The 20,904-nt window shown below is 39.6% G+C and overlaps 2 protein-coding genes and 1 long non-coding RNA gene across 3 annotated transcripts; 1 reads left to right on the top strand and 2 right to left on the bottom strand.

The window, feature by feature from the left end:
- Nucleotides 1-717: 717 nt before the first annotated feature.
- On the bottom strand, nucleotides 718-5,349 carry mfap5 (microfibril associated protein 5). The gene is made up of 7 exons (XM_088411218.1): nucleotides 5,260-5,349; nucleotides 3,776-3,841; nucleotides 3,594-3,626; nucleotides 3,448-3,486; nucleotides 2,531-2,618; nucleotides 2,006-2,079; nucleotides 718-1,625 (listed from the first exon to the last, which is right to left on the bottom strand). The coding sequence occupies exons 2-7, from the start codon at nucleotides 3,816-3,818 to the stop codon at nucleotides 1,513-1,515; spliced, it is 390 nt and encodes a 129-aa protein (XP_088267344.1). The 5' UTR covers nucleotides 3,819-3,841; nucleotides 5,260-5,349; the 3' UTR covers nucleotides 718-1,512.
- A 2,390-nt stretch (nucleotides 5,350-7,739) lies between these two features.
- Nucleotides 7,740-19,997, top strand: LOC148426179 (uncharacterized). The gene is made up of 5 exons (XR_015865090.1): nucleotides 7,740-7,913; nucleotides 12,803-13,074; nucleotides 13,182-13,350; nucleotides 17,104-17,167; nucleotides 19,735-19,997. It is a non-coding gene; the product is annotated as an uncharacterized LOC148426179 (long non-coding RNA).
- sbk3 (SH3 domain binding kinase family, member 3) lies at nucleotides 12,661-20,630 on the bottom strand. The gene is made up of 4 exons (XM_088410863.1): nucleotides 20,363-20,630; nucleotides 15,413-15,560; nucleotides 13,603-13,805; nucleotides 12,661-13,413 (listed from the first exon to the last, which is right to left on the bottom strand). Exons 1-4 carry the CDS (start codon nucleotides 20,366-20,368, stop codon nucleotides 12,673-12,675), a joined length of 1,098 nt encoding a protein of 365 aa, XP_088266989.1. The 5' UTR covers nucleotides 20,369-20,630; the 3' UTR covers nucleotides 12,661-12,672.
- Nucleotides 20,631-20,904: the final 274 nt, after the last annotated feature.

Raw genomic sequence — 20,904 nt, 5'->3', positions numbered from 1 at the left:
TTTCAATTAAAATGTACGCAACTGTGTTTTTTTTAAAACATCTCTTCAAAACGTGGCAATTCCACCGCATTGAAGTGCACAAGTGGTAGAAGTGCACATTGTATTTGACAGCACAGTATTTGAAAATTACATTATTGGAACACTGTCATCAACTTGCGCCACGGGCGTCGGCCGTCGCGGAAATTTTGCTAGAACGATAATACATTTGCCGCCTGCAGTCTGTGAAAAGTTTCTGCGCTACATTTTCAAAGAGAAGTTTATTTATTTATTTTTTTTTTAATGCCCACATCTGACTGCATTAACATCTGTTGGCTCATAATGACAGGAAGGGTACATTCTGTTTTCAAATTAAGGGCAAATTAATTAGAACGCAAAGCAACACGTGAGCACATTTTGTTCTTGAAAATTACAACTAGACACCAGTCACCACGAAAGAAAAAAAAATGTATATAGATTTACATACATATGTGTATATATATATATGTGTGTGTGTGTGTGTGTGTGTGTATAAATATGTATATATGTGTGTGTGTGTGTGTGTGTGTGTGTGTGTGTGTGTATTTATATATGAAGCTTGTATGTAGATGTGTATCTGACTCCCTTGCAGTACGTTAATTTTTTAATTTTGTTGTTTTGTACCTATGTGCATTCTCTTTCGTAGTGCAGTTTTCCATGGGCCAGAAAGTAAACAAATGATGTTACACAACCTACAGTGTCTCAAGGAGTTTAGTGTTTTTATTTTAATGCAAAAAAAAACAAAAAACTGTGCTGGTGAGGGAGCACTTGGCTGAAAAAAATATTTGACAGACTGGTTCTCACCTTGTCCAATATTGCGTTTGGGTTACCGTGCAACAGTTTTCAAATGAGCGCACGAGTGCCCTCTAGGGTTAGGCGAAGGCACCGCAGGGGTATGTGAGATTTTAGTGAGTTTTCTGTTGGTATCAACAACTCCAATGTAATACTTTCGAACAGCTAACAGCAACAGTACATTATTATTTTCAAACTAAATCCCGAATAGAAATCTTCTGGATTTGCTGAATAAAACATCGCTAAACGACAACACATATAATTCCAGCGTTAAACCAATCAGAGAGAGATAGCACAGTGCTGTTTTAAGCCTTTTTTTTTCTTCTTTCAAAAATGCTTCATTCAAAAATTCGCTCGGAGTACATCATTGAAAAAAAAAAATCTTTGCGAAGAACTGTTCTAGTGTATCGAGACATCTTAAAGCTAAAGTTGGGTCTCCAGGATGTTGCGTAAATGCTCCAATGGCTTTCCATAGCACCTTTTCAGGGGCCATAAACCCTGCTAGACATGATCCATGAACAGTATTCACAGGCAATTAATAGTTAGGGCACATAAACATAGATATGACTCAGCACACGTGTGTAATGTATGTATGAAAAAAATCAGGGGGAACCCCGCAGGTGTTGAGCGTGAGATTTATAGTGTTATGGAGTGTTTGGGTGGCGACGCCCCCGTAGGGGCCGCGACCTCGCCGGGAGACCCCCGTCACGCCTTGTTTGCCCAGGTTTTGGGGTTGCCACGGCGATTGCGGCAACGTTTCCCATTGGATGACCTCGCGATGCGTTTGGGCCACCCGGACAACTCTCGGCACAACTCGGCTGTCGGTCCAAAACAGACGGCGGCGTGTTAGCGCCAGCGCGTGAATGCTTATTAGCCGTATTCAATCATGACCGCATTATTTTTCATGCGCAATTAATATCTTTGCCAATTGCTGTCGACTGATAATGTCGACATCACCTCTGATTATAGCTCAGGTAACGGCCAATCGCAGCTCGGCTTGTGAATGTCACATGATCAAGAGGTGGGTCAGGATTGGCCGTTAGCTGAGTTGAGCATGGGAGATGTCGTGCAGAGCAAATTGTTTTCAAAGGTATTAATTGTATATGGAAAATAATGTTCTCTAATTTTATGGGAAAAAATGAATGTTTTTCTGTTGAAGAAGTGGACTATTTTTTTTTAATGATGAGACCTGCCTCACCTTTGAGATACTCCTCATGTTGACACACCGTCCTCATGCAAATCTCATTGTTGATCACGTAGACGCGAGGAAGGCTGAGACACGCCGAAATAAAGCAGATCATATGCAGAAAAAAAGTAATGAGTATAATGAATTTAGTGCAAAGGTTTCTCATATGATGATAACTTACACAAAATATTTTTAGAATATTTTTTTTAAATACATTTGGACAACAACAACAACACAATATGTTGTTGTATATTCAATTACATGTACATTTAATTTGTAGATATATTTTGTATTTGTAGCCCCAAAAAATGTTATTTAAAAAAACGTGTGCATATGTGTCTGTATACATATGTGCAAATGAATATATATGTAATATTTATAAGTATTTATACTGTATACATAGTTTATACAGTATATATATATATATATTTTTTTTTTCCATTGTACAATTACTTCACAAGTTGCTTTTGCAACAGATTTAGTTCCACAGATTTTAGGATTAGCCTGACATGCTCTAGTATGTTATGCAATAAGTACCTGTAAATGCAGCGGCCTCCAACGCATCTCTTAATGGGTCGATGGACCGAGTACATCCTGGTGCAAGGATACATCTCCTCCCTGCAGTCTATACAAGCACACACACGTCAATCATGCCTCCCAAAACAACCACAAAAACAGTGTAATGTTTTTTTTTGTGAAAATTTAGCACTATTTTATTTGATTGAATAAACACAGTAATGACAATCAAATTTAATTAAAAAAAAACGATGTGTTACCCTGCTCATTCTGTTATGTACGTCTTGGCCACACGGGGGCAGTATAAAACCGACATACGACTGCGATTAGCAGGCCCTCGGTTATAGCCCGATAAAAATGTTAGACTTTTTTTTTAATCAAATGGAGCCTTTTGAGGAAATGCTGAAAAAAAATCAGGCTAAAAGACTTAATTGAATTACAACACAAAGAAATATTGACATTACCAGGTTAACTTCTGATATTGAGGATTTAATTACAATTACACTTGAAATAATAGATTATTGGTATTTGACTTTTATCTGTTGTTTTAAATTGAGATTGTAAGTAAAATGTTTACTTCAAAATGTACACTTCGGAACGTTATCTTTTTTTTTTTAAAGAATCCTCACATTAACTTCAAACACTTGAGAAAGCTGCCTAAGAATTTATTTTTACTTTATGACTTCCCATCGCTTGTTATTACCTCATTCAATCCCAAAGACGTATTTTTAGTTATCTTTCGTAAATCTAGGCATTCAACCCTTAATATTTATGTATTTATTTTTTTGGGCCATACTTGGAGGACAGCAATAACACTGAAATTTACAGTTGAGATGTTGATATTCCAAGTAATAAGAAAAAAGGTCGGGGGAAAAAAGAACTACGTAAAAATACGTCTTTGGGATTCAATGAGTTAAACAATGTGGCAGTCCACTTACTGGCAGGTGCTGGGGTCGCGGCAGGTGCCTCAACGGCCTCTGGAGGCAAAAAAAAAAAAAAAAAAGTAAGCATGCCACAATGAGTCACAGTGCGCATACATAACAACGTCCGGATTTTTAAGAGGAGACTTTGAAAGGAACATTACCGCTCTCCTGGGCTTGGACTACAGCTGTGAATGCTGTTGAACACACGCAAAAGAAAACAATATGAAATGTGAAATCGTTTTTTTTTTTTTTTTAATAATAATAAACAGAGGAAACCGGGGCATAATTAAACAAGATGATTTGTGTCTCGCGTTGATTTGTGTCTTGTGTTTGGCAGCGTTACCGAGGTAACCGCAGAGGAGCAGGACCACTGAAAGGTTGCCCATTGCAAAGAGGTGAGCTCCACAAACTAGGAAAAAGGAAAAAAAAAAGTTTACTACATTTGTAAGGCGTTTTCACAAAAGCAGGCTTATGTCGCGGGGATTCGTTTTTGGGTTACTGACAAAAATAAGAAGTCTTGAAAGGGTTAAGACTGTAGTGAATGTGTTAAGTGTGAATTTCGATAATAAACCTTCGAAAAAAAAGAATCGGTCATGAAAGGGTTTTTCAGATTTCCCACATACGACAATTCATAAATGAGTCAAATGGGATACGGACGTTGGTTCGGTTTGCTCACTTCTTTTATTGAAAATAATGCCATAGCATCCTGATAACACGAGCCGCTGTTAGCTGCAACAGGTCCCGGCCGCTAACAGCCAACTGGCGTCTGCACTCTAGCTTGTCTCATTACGGTAATTATTTAGGTAAGAATACGACCGATAGAAAAATGCGCATCTGTGCGTCAAAACTCTGCTTATGTGGCTGAAGGATTAATAAAATCGAATAAGAGAGCGAATGAAAAAAAAAGTCTTAAGTTTCCGTTTCTAGGACACATCAATACATTTGCCCTTCGTTTTGGGAGAAAAAGTGCCTTATATTTGGGGTATTACGGTATTCATTTTTTTCCTAGCATGTTTCAGTAGATCAAAAATGTTTTTAATTTGAATAAGGATTGACTTTTTAAAAAATAATTTACTTAAGGAACTTTGATGCACTTGAGGCTCTTTTTTTTCAGATTCAGAATAAGCTATAACCCATATAAACAAGTTTACATATGCTGAAAGGTGATTTAAATTGTGTTTTTCTTTTGTTAATGTTATAAAGTCTACAATTTTAGCGATGCTAAAGCCATTTTCATCGATGACGATCTCATCTATAGTCACTGCAGCGAGTGTGAATTGAGAAACGCTATTTAACAAAATCTAAAGTCCACTCCAGCGTAGTTTTGCGCAAGCTAGGCCCCATACAAGCCACGGGCCTCTGCGGTGTCGTTCAATGGACTCTTAAAGCTTTTCGCGTCGAGTTGTTTTGTCTCGCTCACAGCGCCGCATCATTCCTCTCGCAATGTGTCAGAGCAACTTAGTCCAAGTTGTGAGTTCTCTCGAAAGAATGTGATTTTTTTTTTTTTCCTGGTGCCCAATCTGCGCACCCCTCCACCCTTTCCTAAGTTACACTCGCGCATTCTTTTACAGGTTTTTTTTTTGGTAGAACAAAAAGTCATCTTTGGGTCTCTTTATGTTGAGAATGAGATGTTTATAACTTATACACATGCTTATTCTTTTTTTTTTAAGTGACTAAATATGTGCGCTGCATAATACACATTTAATACCCACAATCTGCAAAATCCAGGACTAACTTTAATCGTAAAATGTATTAGAAGAATGCTAATGATCTTCAGTTACGATTCAGTGACCTCAAACCCCCCGAAAAAAATGAGACAATACTCACAACTTTAGCTGTTGTCCGAACCTGCTTTTGTTTAACGACTCCTTTGTCCTTGTTGTTTTCTCCTCCTTCTCTCCTTCGCCCTCCTCCTCCTCCTCGCCTTCTCCCTCCTCCCGTATCCTCCATCCCTTCATTGTTGTCATAATTTATCCCTGCCCCATTCCAGGAAGCCTAATTTATAACACACCGCCTTTGTATGGGATTTTCAGATCAACATCGACGCATTAAAGATGATCACATTGATCAGATTCATTTTTCAGTGGGTGATTAAACTGCAGTCAATTTTCAGTGGGTTTAATATCATTCAGAAAGTACTTTATGTAATTTAATACCCGCTACAATGCATGAGTATTCAGTGAACCGAATGTGTTTGTTTTTGTCATAGCCAGCAGGGGGAGCCAAATAGTCAGTACTATTCTGTAGTAGTAGCAGCATGGAAAGTTCATCCGAGGTTTGGGCGGAATTACTGCACGTAATTATCGGCAACAATCTTCGAGGGTGACAAAAGTACACAAACTGTGTACTTAAGTCAAAGTACAGATACGTGTTTAGCCAGATGGGAAATGTGTTCTCTTGATTTTATATTTATTAACTTGTCCGTAATTTTTAGATGCCCCCCCCACACTTCTTTTCTAACCACAGAATATGTGTGCAATAACAAGTTAATAATTCGTTTTGATCGTGTATATTTTGTTTTCATGATCAAAATAAAATTGCAGATCACACTGTTACAATTTTGAGTACTTTCATATTTAAAAGGATGCCCAACTTATTTAGCCATTTTATGAAGAAAAGGGGTTAATGTTTCGTCGAGAATCATTTTTATATGAATATTATCACTTGCTATCGACTGAAAATGACTTACAGTTGCTCCTGTCTCCGGTACCAACCAATCAAGGCTCACTTGTTTTTTGGGTTTGGTCATGTGACCTATCCAAGCTGAGCCGTGATCGGTTTCAGAGTACGCAATGTCGTAAACGGCGAGTGCCAAAATGTGTTTTATCGAAGAATAAAATCTAGCAATCCGCTCCACGTGAAATTTAATGAAAAGTTTACCATTTTTCTATGGTAAAACGGGGACGTCTGTTGGAAACACCACACACACATATTTTGAGCCGTCGTAGACAGCAAACGTCACGGATGACTTCCAAGAAAAAGACATCCGTCATTCATTTCCCATGGCGCATCGGGGTTACACCAAGTGCCTGTTGGATGGGGCGCTTGGTAGGGCGGGTCAGTCGGAGAGCCCTAACAAGGTCGCCGCAGGGACTTTGATGACAGCTTGACAGATGGGAGGAGCAGAGTAAGCAAAAGAGAGAATCCAACTGGGACAAGTCATCCTGTGCCCGCGTCAAAATGACATGCCAGACTGAAAACATTGCAAAAAAAAAAAAAATGGGATGACGATGTGATGGCTTGGTCTGGTGCAGTTCTTTGCCAGTTCTTCTGATTGATTCCTTCTAGGGGGAAAAAAAAATGAACCAATGGGAGGCACCGTCGCCATTGCCTTTAACCCTCCTGTTACGATTTATAGCAGGGAACAGCAATAATGACTCCGGGTCACTTTGACCCGGGGTGTATTTAGTCACCCAAACTTGTCAGAAATGTGTCAAATCCATATCTAAATATTTTGTTCTGCCTAATGCTTTATGTTCGATTATCAAGAAGAGGAATGATGTCATGGGTCAATATGACCCAGGCCCTGTGAATATGTATCTAAATTGTCAAACATCAGTAGTTTTTTTTAATTATTATTTTTGTAAAATCATTCACAAGCTGACAAAGGTAATACTTAAATCATACCCATATGTTGCCCTTTGTTCCTCTGAAATAATAATGTCATCTTGGGTCAATTTGACCCGTGCTCATGTGTAATAATCCAAAAGTTTCAGCTGCGAACTAAAAAAAAAAAAAATATTATATATATATATATATATATATATATATATATATATATATATATATATATATATATATATATATATATATATATGTGTGTGTGTGTGTATATATGTGTTTTTATTTGTGTTTATGTGTTTATATATTTGTTTTTTTTTAATTTTTTTTTTCCTAGGCATTTTAAGCCCCATTTTTTCGATTCACAATAAGCTGTAATTCATTAAAATTTGCCGAAAGTTGATTTAAATGACATTTTTTCTTTTGTCAATGTTAAAAACTATACACTTTTCGGTATACTGTACTTATATGATGTTCATCAATAACAATCTCATTTATAGCCACAGCAGCGAGCGTGTTTGTGGGGCGAGGGGGTGCGAAATGCTTTCCCTTTCCCTGAGGGTCTTGCAAAATATACTTGAGAAGCACTGGACTACCAGAAGTCCATATTGTGAGTTCTTCAAACTCCGTTAAGGTAGTCAGGTGACGCAGAAGAGTGCATGACGCATTCCACACCGTAAGCACATGATAAACTCTGCGCTCGTTTATTACCCAGACGCGGTTTGCTGCCGCATGCCAATGCTGTAGGACACGTTAATAACCGCCTTCCATGCTCTCCCCTCTTCAGCGTCTCCCTCGAGTGCTGCATTTCAGCCTACGGAAAAATGTTGCACCATTGCCGGGCTCCCTCCGAGAGAACCCCAAAACCCGAGCTGGAGCGCTCTAATGAATCAGGGTGGAGAAATGGAAGCGGCTGGAAGGTAAACAAAGCCTAATGACAGAGAAAGCTTGGCTAGCATAAGGAAATTTTAATACGTGATGACATTCGTCACGGCGAGGATGCATTTCAGACACGCGGAACTCGCTATTTACTTCCACACCGTAGCCATCAATCAAGGTATCGTTGCACTTCTATACTGAGAGGGGTATACAGTAGCATCACTTATGCGCTTTTCTCATTCAACGGCTACGTTACGAAGCCCGATGACAAAACAAACGAGTGAATCGAAAAAAAAACATGCATTTTAGCTCTTTTCAAAACTGCTCATACACTGTGAATTTTTGTTTTTTTCAGTCAAGCGACAAGCACAAAGCATATTTAGTCGCGAAAAAAAAAGACTTAAAACGGACAGCTACGCCAACTGTTTTTGATTTATTTATTTTTGGACCTATGTTTGTCGTGGTATCGTAGCGTATTTTATTCTGCAGCTCCAGAAAAGGGATCGGGTAACGTCATCTATTTTCTTTCTGGCTCGTCTGCCGGAAAATTGCGTCACTAAGAACAATGCGCTTCCAAATAAAAATACAGGCATGCAACGTTTTTTTTTTAGCAAGAAGTTCCTTCTTGTTTCAATTAATTGGCTCTTAATTTGAAAGGAAAACTGAAAACAATTGATTTGCAGAAACCCTGCTGATTTTGATCATTCTCACTGTATTTTTGCTAAGGGATGGAACACACATGTTGTACTTTGACATGTCATCATCTGGGTGAAATTTCAGCCCCATAGTGTCTTCTTTCAATGCATTCCCTTTAATGTTCAATGCCTTTAATGTAAAGATTAAAGGATTAGACAACATTTTGATCATTTTGGGGTTATTTTATTCCACATCATTCTCAAGGTATTTTCTCCAATGATGACACACTCCTGGTAGTGTGATAACTACTGTATTTTTTGCACTATGAGGCACAGCAGATTATGAATGGCCTATTTTAAAACAGTTTCATATATAAGGCGCACCGCATTATAAGGTGCACAGAATAGAAGCTACATTAGTGGCTGAGGTTACATTATGCATCCACATAATGGAAATGTGTTCAAGGCAATGGAAACAAAAGAATCAGATAAGTCAGCCAAACTTTTCAATCATAAATGAAGAATAAAGATGATTTGGGTTAGAAAACTGAAGACTTTTAGGTGCACCTTATAGTGCTGAAAATATGGTAAGTGCTAATGACATGTTGAACTTTGACACATTGTTACCATCTGGGTGAAATTTCAGCTTCCTGGTGTCTTCTTTCAATGCTTTCCATTTGACGCGTTCTACCTTTGATGTAAAGATCAAATGATTGGTAAAAATACTGAACAAGGGTTAAAATCTTACATACCTTCTGAAATGCCCTTCACGTACCCCAGGAGTACCCGCACCCCCATTTGAGAACCACCAGTTTCGACATATGTTGACCAGGTCGACCAGAGTCAGCTGTGACGCGCTTTAGCTAATGGGAAAGCGCTATAGAAAAGGAAGGAATTTTCCAACTATATCTCGGCTCTGTGTTAAATATAAAACAGGTATCGGAAAGAAAAACACAGGCATCTGGCTGGTCACCATCCTCCCACAGACCCTTATGCAAGGTGGCCATAGCATGTTTCTATTTTTGTCAGATATCTCAATTGAGCCGCACTCATCGCCATCTACTCTCAATGCAAAGAAAAACACACACATTTTTGTAAAAAAAAAGCTCAATTTTTATCAAATAAATCCAGCAACTGCTTTCAAATCAACAAAACTTTGATTTTAGGTTTTTGTTTGGAATTGATTAAAAAATAAGCGCAATATTGAATTGAATCATAATAATATTCTCTTACTCTTGATTAGCCTTGGCATTGATCTAAACAGTCTTCACGTAATCGAGATTTTTTTTTTTCCACATTCTTCAGATCGTACTTTCTAGAAATAAACTTTATTCTTCATTCCTGATTGACTGACTTATGTGATTGATTTGTTGACATTTCCTTCTAGTGGATGCATAACACAACCCCAGCCACTACTGCAGCTTCTATTCTATGCGCCTAATAATCCGCTGTGCCTTATAGTCAAGAAAATATAGCTAGTGTTAGCACAAAACCTTCAGGCCTCTGCACAAAAAAAACACAAGTTTTTGTAAAAGAAAGCTCAATTTTTATCAAATAAATCCAGCAACTGCTTTCAAATCAACAAAACTTTGATTTTAGGTTTTTGTTTGGAATTGATTAAAAAATAAGCGCAATATTGAATTGAATCATAATAATATTCTCTTACTCTTGATTAGCCTTGGCATTGATCTAAACAGTCTTAACGTAATCGAGATTTTTTTTTCCACATTCTTCAGATCGTACTTTCTACAAATAAACTTTATTCTTCATTCCTGATTGACTGATTTATGTGATTGATTTGTTGACATTCCCTTCTAGTGGATGCATAACGCAACCCCAGCCACTACTGCAGCTTCTATTCTATGCGCCTAATAATCCGCTGTGCCTTATAGTGCAAAAAATATGGCTAGTGTTAGCACAAAACCTTCAGGCCTCTGCACAAAAAAAAAACACAAGTTTTTGTAAAAGAAAGCTCAATTTTTATCAAATAAATCCAGCAACTGCTTTTAAATCAACAAAACTATGATTTTAGGTTTTTGTTTGGAATTGATTAAAAAATAAGCGCAATATTGAATTGAATCATAATAATATTCTCTTACTCTTGATTAGCCTTGGCATTGATCTAAACGGTCTTAACGTAATCGAGATTTTTTTTTCCACATTCTTCAGATCGTACTTTCTACAAATAAACTTCATTCTTCATTCCTGATTGACTGATTTATGTGATTGATTTGTTGACATTCCCTTTAGCGTAGCTCCATCTAGTGGATGCATAACGCAACCCCAGCCACTACTGCAGCTTCTATTCTATGCGCCTGATAATCCGCTGTGCCTTATAGTGCAGAAAATATGGCTAGTGTTAGCACAAAACCTTCAGGCCTCTGCACAAAAAAAATGTGAAGAAAGCCTACTAGAACACCTGACAGTTCTATGAGGGCGTGTACTTATCCAACTACATCATTTCACTTGTTTTTTTCAATTGAGTTGAACACAAAAAAAAATGTATTCCTCAAGAAAAGCAGAAAAATAAAATATGATTTTGGTTTGTTCCGGGCCCTTGTGGGTTATTGAAGCTTGAAGTGTGTGCAATCGGAGGACTGTGCTGTGCAGATAGTAGCGGCAAGGTGATGATATGCCGAGTGTGTAAATAGCCGAGCCGCGGTGTCTATTTTTAAAAAGCGTGTTGAGTGGCCCTTTAGCCGGGGTTAGCGCTGGCGCTGCATTAGCCAACTCTCCAAAGTCAAACTCTTAATAAGCGGCGCAATGGAAATTTCGCACGGAAATATGAAATCACGTGATAACTTCTTTTCTTTCAGTTGTTTTGATTAGAAAAGTCAATGTTTAGCCGTTGCTTAGATGTTTGCGAGGCCGTTGCTATTCGGTTTGACTCGGGGATCACCGCAGCGTGATTCAGTGTTCAGAATGGTCATAAAACATTCTTTCGGGGGCGCTGCAACCGGAGTCACGGTGATTTTTCATGCGGTGATTGTCCCTCTTTGACAGATGTAGGACAAGCATGAAATATGGAGGTCAGTGTGTAGAAAAGATATGGCGAGCACGTGACCTTTTTTGCTGTGGTCTAAGTGACAAGACATGACTTTTTTTGCAGTGGTGGGATGTAAAGCCAAACAAATACATGAAAATATTTAATAAATGTCTCTTTCTTAAGTATTTAGTGCTATCGCTAACTTTTTTGTATCATTTGTTCTATCTTTTAGCTAATATTTTTAATGCTCATTACTGCCACCTATATTACTGGAGTGGAACAGCAATGATTTAGTGGTTAATCATTTTTGTTATGATAATGACTTGGCAATTTTTGACTTGATTTTTTTTTTTTTCCCAATGTTAACAGCTAGCAGAAAACAAAATGCACAACCATTTTTATATATTATGTAACATATAAGCAATTTAGTGTTGATCATATAAACTAAAAATAGATCAGTGCTTGTTAATTATAGTGGAAATTAAAAATATTTCAATTTTTTCCTTCGCTGTATTTACTGTTTCCAAATTGTTATGCAATTGTATGTGTTTTATGTGACTGTACAAATTTTACAGACAGTACAAATGTCATATTCTTTTTTTTATTAAAACACACATATTTACACACCTTAATCTATACAACAGTAGGAGCAATATCTACATATATAATGCATATTTAAAAAAAAAAAACAATCAAAAATACATAATATAATGTTTACAATTTGGATCTGATATTATGTTGTATACAACGAGTCACCAAATTGTGAAATATAAATGACAGTGGTGCCTTTTTTTTTTTCATGGATACAAGCTATCAACTACATACACTTGCCACTGCAACTTACTGAGCTTAGTTTTAACATCTTTGTAAACTGTACCATATATGTCTGTATTATACTGCCCCCATTTTTGTATTTATTCTCATATTTATATATTTATGCAGTGATTTTTTTTAATAATTAAAAAAATTTTTAAAATCTTTTTTGTAGTTTTTGCAGGGGCTATGACAGATTGATAGCTTTTCTATTCACTTGACTGGCGAAAATGATTTGAGATACCAGCACATATATATATATATATATATATATATATATATATATATATATATATATATATATATATATATATATATATATATATATATATATATATATATATATCCCTTGTAGTGATTGTTGGCTTATCTCTCCCCTCTTCCTTCCCTCACAATCTCCTCTTCCACTCCCCCTCCGGCCTCCCTGACCTTCCTGGCCTCCCTCTCGGCCTCCTCGGCCCTCTTCCTCTCCTCCCGCTCCGTCTCCATGAGCCAGGGTCCTCCCAGGTAGCTGAGGATCTCCTCGGGACTCCCTCGCCGCTTCGGGTCCGGGTGGAGCAGCTGTCGGAAAAGCGCCATGACCAGCGAGCTGAGGCCGTGGAACTGTGAGGGAGGCGGGTTCTTCCGATGGTTCTCCTTCATGACGGCGTAGCAGTCCGCTTCCTTCTCGCTCTTCTCGCTCCCGCGCTCAAACCAGGCCTTGTATTTGGTGTAGCCCGGGTCGTCGCCGGTGCTCTCCTCCCAGGGGAAGCAGCCGGTCAGCAGGCAGTAAGTGAGGATCCCCAGGGCCCAGCTATCGATGCAGGGCTCCACCGTTATCCAAATGGACTCCTTCTCCTCCTTCTCCGTAACTTCTCCCTCCTTCTCCTTGGCAGGCTCCACCTCGGGGGTGCAGAAGGGCGACTGGTACCAGACGGCGCCCACGATGTGGCCGATGGCCCGGGTCAGGCCGAAGTCGCCCAGTTTGACCCAGCGGCAGGCGCTGTCGCACAGGAAGATGTTCTCCGGTTTGATGTCCCGGTGGACGAAGCCCAGGTTGTGCAGGTGGGTCACGGCGCCGCTCAGCTGGGACATCACCCTCTGGACGTGCTCCTCGTCCAGGCCCACCTGCAACGTTCGCGAGAGAGGTTAAATCCATTGAGGATTGGGAAAAAAGAAAAAAAGTCTTGTGGAATATTTAAACGCTCGCAAAGAAAACTCATTTGCATCGTTGACCTTTACGTTAAAGGAAAAAATTCTCGTACACACGTACACCCTAGTGTACAATCACACACATCGCGCGTCACTCCGACTGACCTCTGATACGATCACGTTGTACAGGTCGCCGTAGAGGCCGGCTTGCTGGGCAAAGACGTAGTGCGACGACGTGGAAAAAAAGATACCCAGCGCGCTCGTCAGAGAGGGATGCGTGCAGTAGGAAAGAGACAGGTTGTACTCCCTCAGGAAGGACGTGAGACTAGTGGACTGACGAGGGAAGAACTTGAGAGCCATCGGCGTTCCTGCGGGGAAAAAAAATGACACCACGCTAGTATTCAACTAGAACACTTTAGGAATGCTACTTGTGGGACCGCTAAACTGAGCTCAAATAGCTGTGTGATACTAGTACTACTTATGACATCAAATTGGACTAAGAAGACACCAGGGAGCTGAAAATTGACCCAGATGGTGACAAAGTTCAAAATGGCACAACCATTTTGTTAGAACAGGAGTGCGCCATCCCTTGGCTAAAATACTGAAAATGATGTGGAAGAAAATGCCCCGAAAATACCACACAAAGCTTAACCCTAAGCATTGAAAGAAGGCACTAGGGAGCTGAAATTTCACCCGGATTGTGACAATATGTCAAAGTTCACCATGGCGCGACCACTTAGATATCAGACTACCAGGAGTTGACTTAGTTCTACTTGTACCGCAAACGATATCATAAAATTTTACGAGTTAACTGCTCTACTGCTTTGAATACAATACTAGTCTACGATTACATGCTACTCGTGCACGACAGGATACAACTCATCGGACTTTTCTTGACAATCGCAGGACAACTTCAGCAGAATTGAAGGATAACTGAACAAATTTCGATTACACCTCAGAGGTAATTGCACTAGTAGTGATATCAAGATTTTTACTACTTATTTCATTTAGTAGCAGCCAATTTTAGACCCTCCTTTAACCAAATACTTGAAAAATAAAAAAAACGAGAAAAAATATATACAAGTACCTTGGATTTAATGTATGGACTCTCAAAAAAAAAAAAAAAAAAACGTAAAAGTACGTCTTTGGGATTGAATGAGTTAAGATAACTTATGCATATATGCTACGATTAATCGACAAGTAATTCTTATTTTTGTTAACCGATTAATCATTTCTTCTCAGATTTCTTCAGTCCAATATAATATAAAAGCAGCCTGGTTATCATTTTGTTGAATCAGAATAAGACACGTGTTAACATCGGCTTTTAATTTGAAAAACTTTGATTGACATTTTTGTCCATTTTATGACTCTCCTGGCCAAATCAGCAACGTTGTTTATTTTCAATACGGAGATCGAAATGAAAACGTCTTTATCGATTAAACAATGAATCACCAGATCCATCAATTGTTCTGATAATCGTTAATTCCATATTGCAATAAAGCCATTTGTGCATTCATACGATATCCTACATGCGCCAAATTGTCTCACTAGCGAGGACAGGGTAAATGGACTTCCAGGGTATCACCCAAAATGTCTTTCGCCACCATTGCGCATAAGTAACCCCGTGAACAAATTTAACTTGCCCTCTGGGGGGGCGATTGTGTTACGAGTACATTACGGCAACCCAATCCTGAAGAATAGCGTTTGATTAAAGCGGCGGCTGTGTAAAAGGCAAAATGGACGCCATCCAAAGACTCATCCGTCCTCGCATTACTGCCGCAGTTGCCCGACACAACGTGAAGTTTCATCACAAGCGTGAAACGCGAGCCAGCGTTGGTTACATTAGAGATGAATTTGCGGCTTTGTGTGTTACCTAATCAAGTTAGGGGGGGGTGGGGGGGGGGGGGGGGGATTTCACACCGCGGCGATTGAGACGTAATGAGCTTCAAAATGTCATCACAACGGGACAGCTGACCTTTCTTCCTGTGCACGGCCAGCATGACCTTGCCGTAGGAGCCTTCTCCCAGGAATTTCAAAACCTGGAAGTGGTCGGACACCTTGAGGCTGGAGATGGCCTGCGCCGACAGGAAGCAGCGCTCGTCCAGTTCCTTGGCGGTTGCGGCCTGTGTGGACGACAGAGTAGATGTGGACTGGATGCGTAATCCGTGTGATATGGACGCAGTATATTCATTTGTGTCCACTCTAGTGGACATTTGGTTTTGGTTTTAATCGTTTGACTCATTGGAGACGCTTTACTAAATCTTAGTGTGTTCCGAATTGGACATTCTGGTCTTTCAAATGATGTCTCATGTGTTTGCGTTGGTCTTGCTGAGACAAAATGGACACAACAGAGGACAAACTTGGTCTCGGGAAGAAATGAGGTCTGTGTGATCAGGAAGCAGGCTTTGCGTTTGCGCTGCGTAATGTAATTGCACAGATATGGCACTAGGTGGTGCAGTGGCTCTCTCAATGTCAAAGTCCGTGCAGGAGTTCTCATCGTTTTCAATCGCGTTTTTTCAGCGTCAAACTTTTCGGTTGGTCAAAAACGTTTCTAGTTGGAACAAGGATTAGCATATTTTTTATTTCAGGAAATTTGCTGCACTTTAAGGTTGTTTTTTTTAGATTTAGAATAAGCTGTAACCTGTTAAAAAAAGAGTTAATATGGCTACTTTTAGAGTAGTGCACAGGTGTCAAACTCAAGGCCCGGGGGCCAAATCCGGCCCCCCACGTCATTTTATGTGGCCCGCGAAAGCAAATCATGTAAGTTTCCATGATTGCCAAACTCAGTTCCAAAACTTTAGCTTGTCGTGTATAATGAAAAATAAAGTTGAGATTTTTTTGGTTTGTTCTGTAATATAAACAATAAATGAACAAACTAGAATGCTTTACTTCTGGGGCGTTAGTGGAAGAGATACTCAGTAAACAAAAGGCAATTTTGAAAGAGGTTTTGTGACATGAATCCTTCCTGTGACCGAATCCTTATGTACTGTAAAGTCATCCCATTTATCACTCAGAAGCACTTTCAAATTCACGTTTCAATCGGATATCATATCGGCGCGCATTTAGGCCGAAAGTGTCAGGACACATGTTTTGTCTCCGTCGTCCTTTGGGCGGGATAAAAACGGAGTCTTATCAGGACCTCGGTGGCATCTGGAGCTGTCACTCAGCTCTTAATGGTCAACGCTTTGTCTCCTGCAGTCACAGCTTGGATGATACGCTTTGAAGTCAATCCCTTATCACGTCCACCCCGCCCAATTCGGGAGGGGTGCGAAAATTTGCGACGCGGCACTCCAGAAAAACTTGTTTCAACTTTTGACTTTCCGCTACGTAAAGACTACGTAAAGACCTTTTGGGCGGTTTATGTGAACTTCCCGCTTGTGGGATGGGTACGTGCGTGGGAGAAAATGTCAGCAAGTGAGACGACTCTATTTTAAACGGAGCTGTTGACCTCTCGGAAAACGTATGGCGTCTTGACGTTAAGCAGACGGGTTAAGCGAAGGCGGATTCAAATGTCGCAAAAATGTAAAGACAGTCACGTCCTGCGAGCCATGTTTATACGCATGACCCGGCGGTTTGTAATATTGCGTTCCGATGATGTAAAACGATGCTGATTAAAGGCGACATGAAACAAAATATCAACTGTTAAATTCTTTTTTCAATGTCTAGGAGGCTGGCAACCAGTCCAGGGTGTACGCCCAAAGGCTGCTGGGTTAAGTCCCAGCTCACAACGGTATTTTCCCTAATCCTTTATCTTTACATTAAAGAGATTTCACATCAAAAGGAAAACGATGAAAGAAGAGGCTAGGGAGCTGAAATTTCACCTAAATGGTGACAACATGTCAAATTTTTAAAATTGCACGACATCTTATTATCATGCATCCAGGAGTCTGCCATTCCTTGGGCAAAATACGACAAAAACGAGGTGGAAGAAAAGGACCCAAAAATGGTCAAAAAAAACTACACGAGGGTTAATATTACATTCACCGGAGTTAATAAATTTTGCCATCGTTTGTCAAGGGTCAGGCTACCCATCCGTTACCGTCATTAGTTAGGGCAGCCCATCATCGTTTTCCAAAGTTTCCCAAAGTAGAAATTGCAAAATTAGAAGGATAGAAAATTGCATTTTAAATGTGATGATTGAGACCCAATGTCCACCATAGTGGACAATTTTTGCAATTGTTTTTTGGGAGCAGATTTGATCAATTCTGTCCTCAAATCTGTCCTGGTGTTGGCAGAAGATACCAAACAATCTCTTAGGCAGTTTTACGATCACTGGTTCAAAATTTGACAGTACCTTATGAGAAAATTGCCCGTGAATTCATGAAATTCGCATAAAAATTCTGCATTGGAATAGGGTGGTCTTTCTTAAAAATGATCTGTCTTTTTTTGAAGGGGGATAGTGTACTCTACATCAAAAGTTTTAATGGTACTTGGCATCAGTGACTACTCAAGAGTTAATTATTTGAACTGGTATTAATCTAAAAAAAAAAATAGGGTATTGAGCAGCTGTAGTTTTAACGTAATATTTCAAAAGTTTGCGAAATATGTCACCATTCTTATATCTTAGAACCTTTATCTTTACTTTTATTATTCATTATTTTTTCCATTATTATTATTACCGTATAAAAAACTCAAAGGGTGAATGCAACAGAAATTGAAAATGAATGTTTTATTTTAAAGTAAGTTGTTTTATCAATGTAAATATGACTTACTTATACTAAAACTTTTACAATTCGTTTAAATATTTAATATATTGAAACCTGTGGGATTATATCAATTTACTACTTGTTTTAAAAACTTTGTTTTTATATTTCTTACATGGTTAAACGTTGATTCTAAATTATTTTTAAGTTGTTTTTTTTAAGGTAACACAAAAATCTTCCAATCAAGGGTCGGATAAGAAAACAGTATAAATACATTATGTACAATAGGAATAGTTCTATACTAGTTTTGTATTCAGTATGGATGAGAGAGAAGATATATATATACAGTCGGCCCCCCGCTTACGAGCACCCTGATTTACGAACAATTCGCCTTACGAGCGTGGATCAGGGTGATTTTTGTCCTCCGCTTACGAACAAACCTCTCGCCTTACGAGCAATTCGACATGCCGGCCATTGAGTATGTAGAAATGTTCACGTTTGATTGCGTCAATATAATCAACAGTAGCGACATCATAAATCATCAGTAGATACTTGTGGCAGTAACGTGAACGCTATTGGTCTTACAACGTCACACTGACTGTCTCACTCACGGTGTCTAAATATATTACCATTTAAGTGTAGTGTTTGTACAGCTAAAGGGAAAAACAGCTGACATGAAATTAAATGTGCCGATTGCAGGACAAAGAATTGTCATTGGTTTAAATGTGTGTTTTTTTTTTAAATTAATTGTCAATACATTCCAACCGTTTAAAAAAAAAAAGTGCGAATAATTATCAGTCAGCCACGGAGATGCGAATATGCTATTGGTCGATTAAGGTCACCCGGTCTCACTCACGGAGATGCTATTGGCCGGCGTCACACGTCAATCACAGAAATGCCGATATGCTATTGGCCGAACGCCTTTATCTAGCTTGATGGGACAGGATGGAAGGAAGGAGAGAAAATTAGTGAAAAACGGAATGTTGTGAAGACTTTGCAAACTTTATCTGTTAGACATAGCTTCTAAAATTACTAGCAGCGGTAAAGAAAGAAATAAGAGGATGATGTTTTAGTATCTGCGTGATTTGCACCCTGACTGAAAGAGTTACTGTAACACTGTAAGACCAATAGCATATCTATCGCCGTGTTAACTTTGTGCGTTGGACTCTGCCCCCCTCTGCTTACACCAAGCTCAAGTCTCGTCGTTACAAAGGTAAAAGCTATACATCCATTGTATTTATTTTATAATGCAAGTGTACAGCAGATTATGTCACTCAATTTTAATATATGTATACAGTGTGTCGTTTTTACCTAAGGTTTCGGCGCGCGTTGCACGCATTCACGATTTTACATGGGTTTGGATTGCCCGCTATACGAGCAATTCGAGATACGAGCGTAGCCGCTGAACGGATTAAGTTCGTAACCCGGGGGCCCACTGTATATATTTTTTTTTTATTTAATCAAGACTTTTAAAATGAATGAATTAAATATGCAAGCACGATGAATGCCAGCAACAGTATTATACACTAAGTAAACGTTTGTTTCACAATGCATAATTATGCAACTTATGGATTCAGATGATATTTTTGGACTATAAAACGCACTAACAAAAATTTGACTGTTTTTTTTTTGTTTTGTTTTTTGTCATGTTTAGGCTGCACCAGACTACAAGCAGAAAGATGTTGCATGTAAGTTTTTTGTTTTTTTTAACTTCTGTTTTCACATTTTGGAAATAGAGCAGCACCAACATATTTTCAACAATACCACTGAAACACTTGTATTGTAAGAATACTGCATCAACACAACAATAACATGCCTGGTTGTGTTTGCTAGTGAAGGGTTGAGTAAAATAGCAGTTCAAACTTTGACAGCATCTTCTTCTTTCTTTCTTTACAAGGAGATTGGTTAGAAAAACAAAAAAAAACTGCACTGAATCATAACCCACAGGGAAAAAACACATTTCCGGAATCTAAACTGCAGAGGAGTTCTACTTTTTTATTACAAGCAGAGCATTATTGCAATATGAAATTATTATTCAAGCTCACTGCTTATGAGTCATGGTTTTCTTTTAGCGCTCCGCACGGGGCCAACATTCTCCACGTGAAGTTCGGGGGGAACACTCGAGTCGCACGAACGCGGTCTCGGTTGGTCGTCGTCATAAAACGCAAAGCTTAATTGACGCCGGGCATACAATAAATGGAGCGAGAACAAATAGGAATAGCTTTGCACGCTTTGGCAAGTTTGCTCGCGAAAACCTTAACGAACGTGACGAAAGCACTCACTGTCATGCTCGGTGACGTTCTCCTCCTCGCAAGCTTCTCGCGCTGGGATGCGGCAGGTGTTGCTGAGCCCCCGTTGTTTGTTCCGTGCCGGATGAGTCGACTGGACCCCGCGGCTGATCCGCGTCCTGGCAAAAGTAGACAATGCCCGCCTCTCTCCGGGGACGCGCTTACACCAACGCTCCCTCTCTTTTCCTACTCTGCGGCCAAGTCTGTCTGCGGCTGGCCTGGCAAGTGAGCCCGAACGGGTTACGAGGTATTTCAAACCTCTTTCACCCGTAGTGTGACCCCCCCCACCCCCTCCCCACACAACCCTGACTTCCAGTTGATGCCCCCCCTTCTGTTTCACATCTGTCATTCACCCTCCTGCCCCCCCTCGACTCTTTCCATATCTCGCCCTTGTTTTTTCCCTCTCAAAGTCCGAGTCGGTGAATTCCCCCCGCCGTGTAGGATTCCGGGTTTAATCAACAGGTATGCCGGAATGATCGCAATCGGCCAACAAGCTGTACTCTTGATCCCAGGACTCTTTACTGAGATTACAGGGT

The sequence above is a fragment of the Hippichthys cyanospilos genome, chromosome 3 (assembly GCF_059441005.1).
Source record: "Hippichthys cyanospilos isolate Australia breed blue-spotted pipefish chromosome 3, RoL_Hcya_1.0, whole genome shotgun sequence".
Classification (NCBI taxonomy): Eukaryota; Metazoa; Chordata; class Actinopteri; order Syngnathiformes; family Syngnathidae; genus Hippichthys; species Hippichthys cyanospilos.
This window is presented reverse-complemented; position numbering and strand designations above follow the sequence as displayed.

Coding starts and splice junctions, on each gene's coding strand:
- mfap5 (XM_088411218.1), bottom strand. CDS start 3,818: ATGGGCAACCTTTCAGTGGTCCTGCTCCTCTGCGGTTACCTCG. Junction 3,487..3,593: donor AGTCCAAGCCCAGGAGAGCG/GTAATGTTCCTT, acceptor TTTTGCCTCCAG/AGGCCGTTGAGGCACCTGCC. Junction 1,626..2,005: donor ACATGAGGAGTATCTCAAAG/GTGAGGCAGGTC, acceptor TTGGACCGACAG/CCGAGTTGTGCCGAGAGTTG.
- sbk3 (XM_088410863.1), bottom strand. Junction 13,806..15,412: donor GGCCGTGCACAGGAAGAAAG/GTCAGCTGTCCC, acceptor TTTTCCCCGCAG/GAACGCCGATGGCTCTCAAG. Junction 13,414..13,602: donor ACAACGTGATCGTATCAGAG/GTCAGTCGGAGT, acceptor CGAACGTTGCAG/GTGGGCCTGGACGAGGAGCA.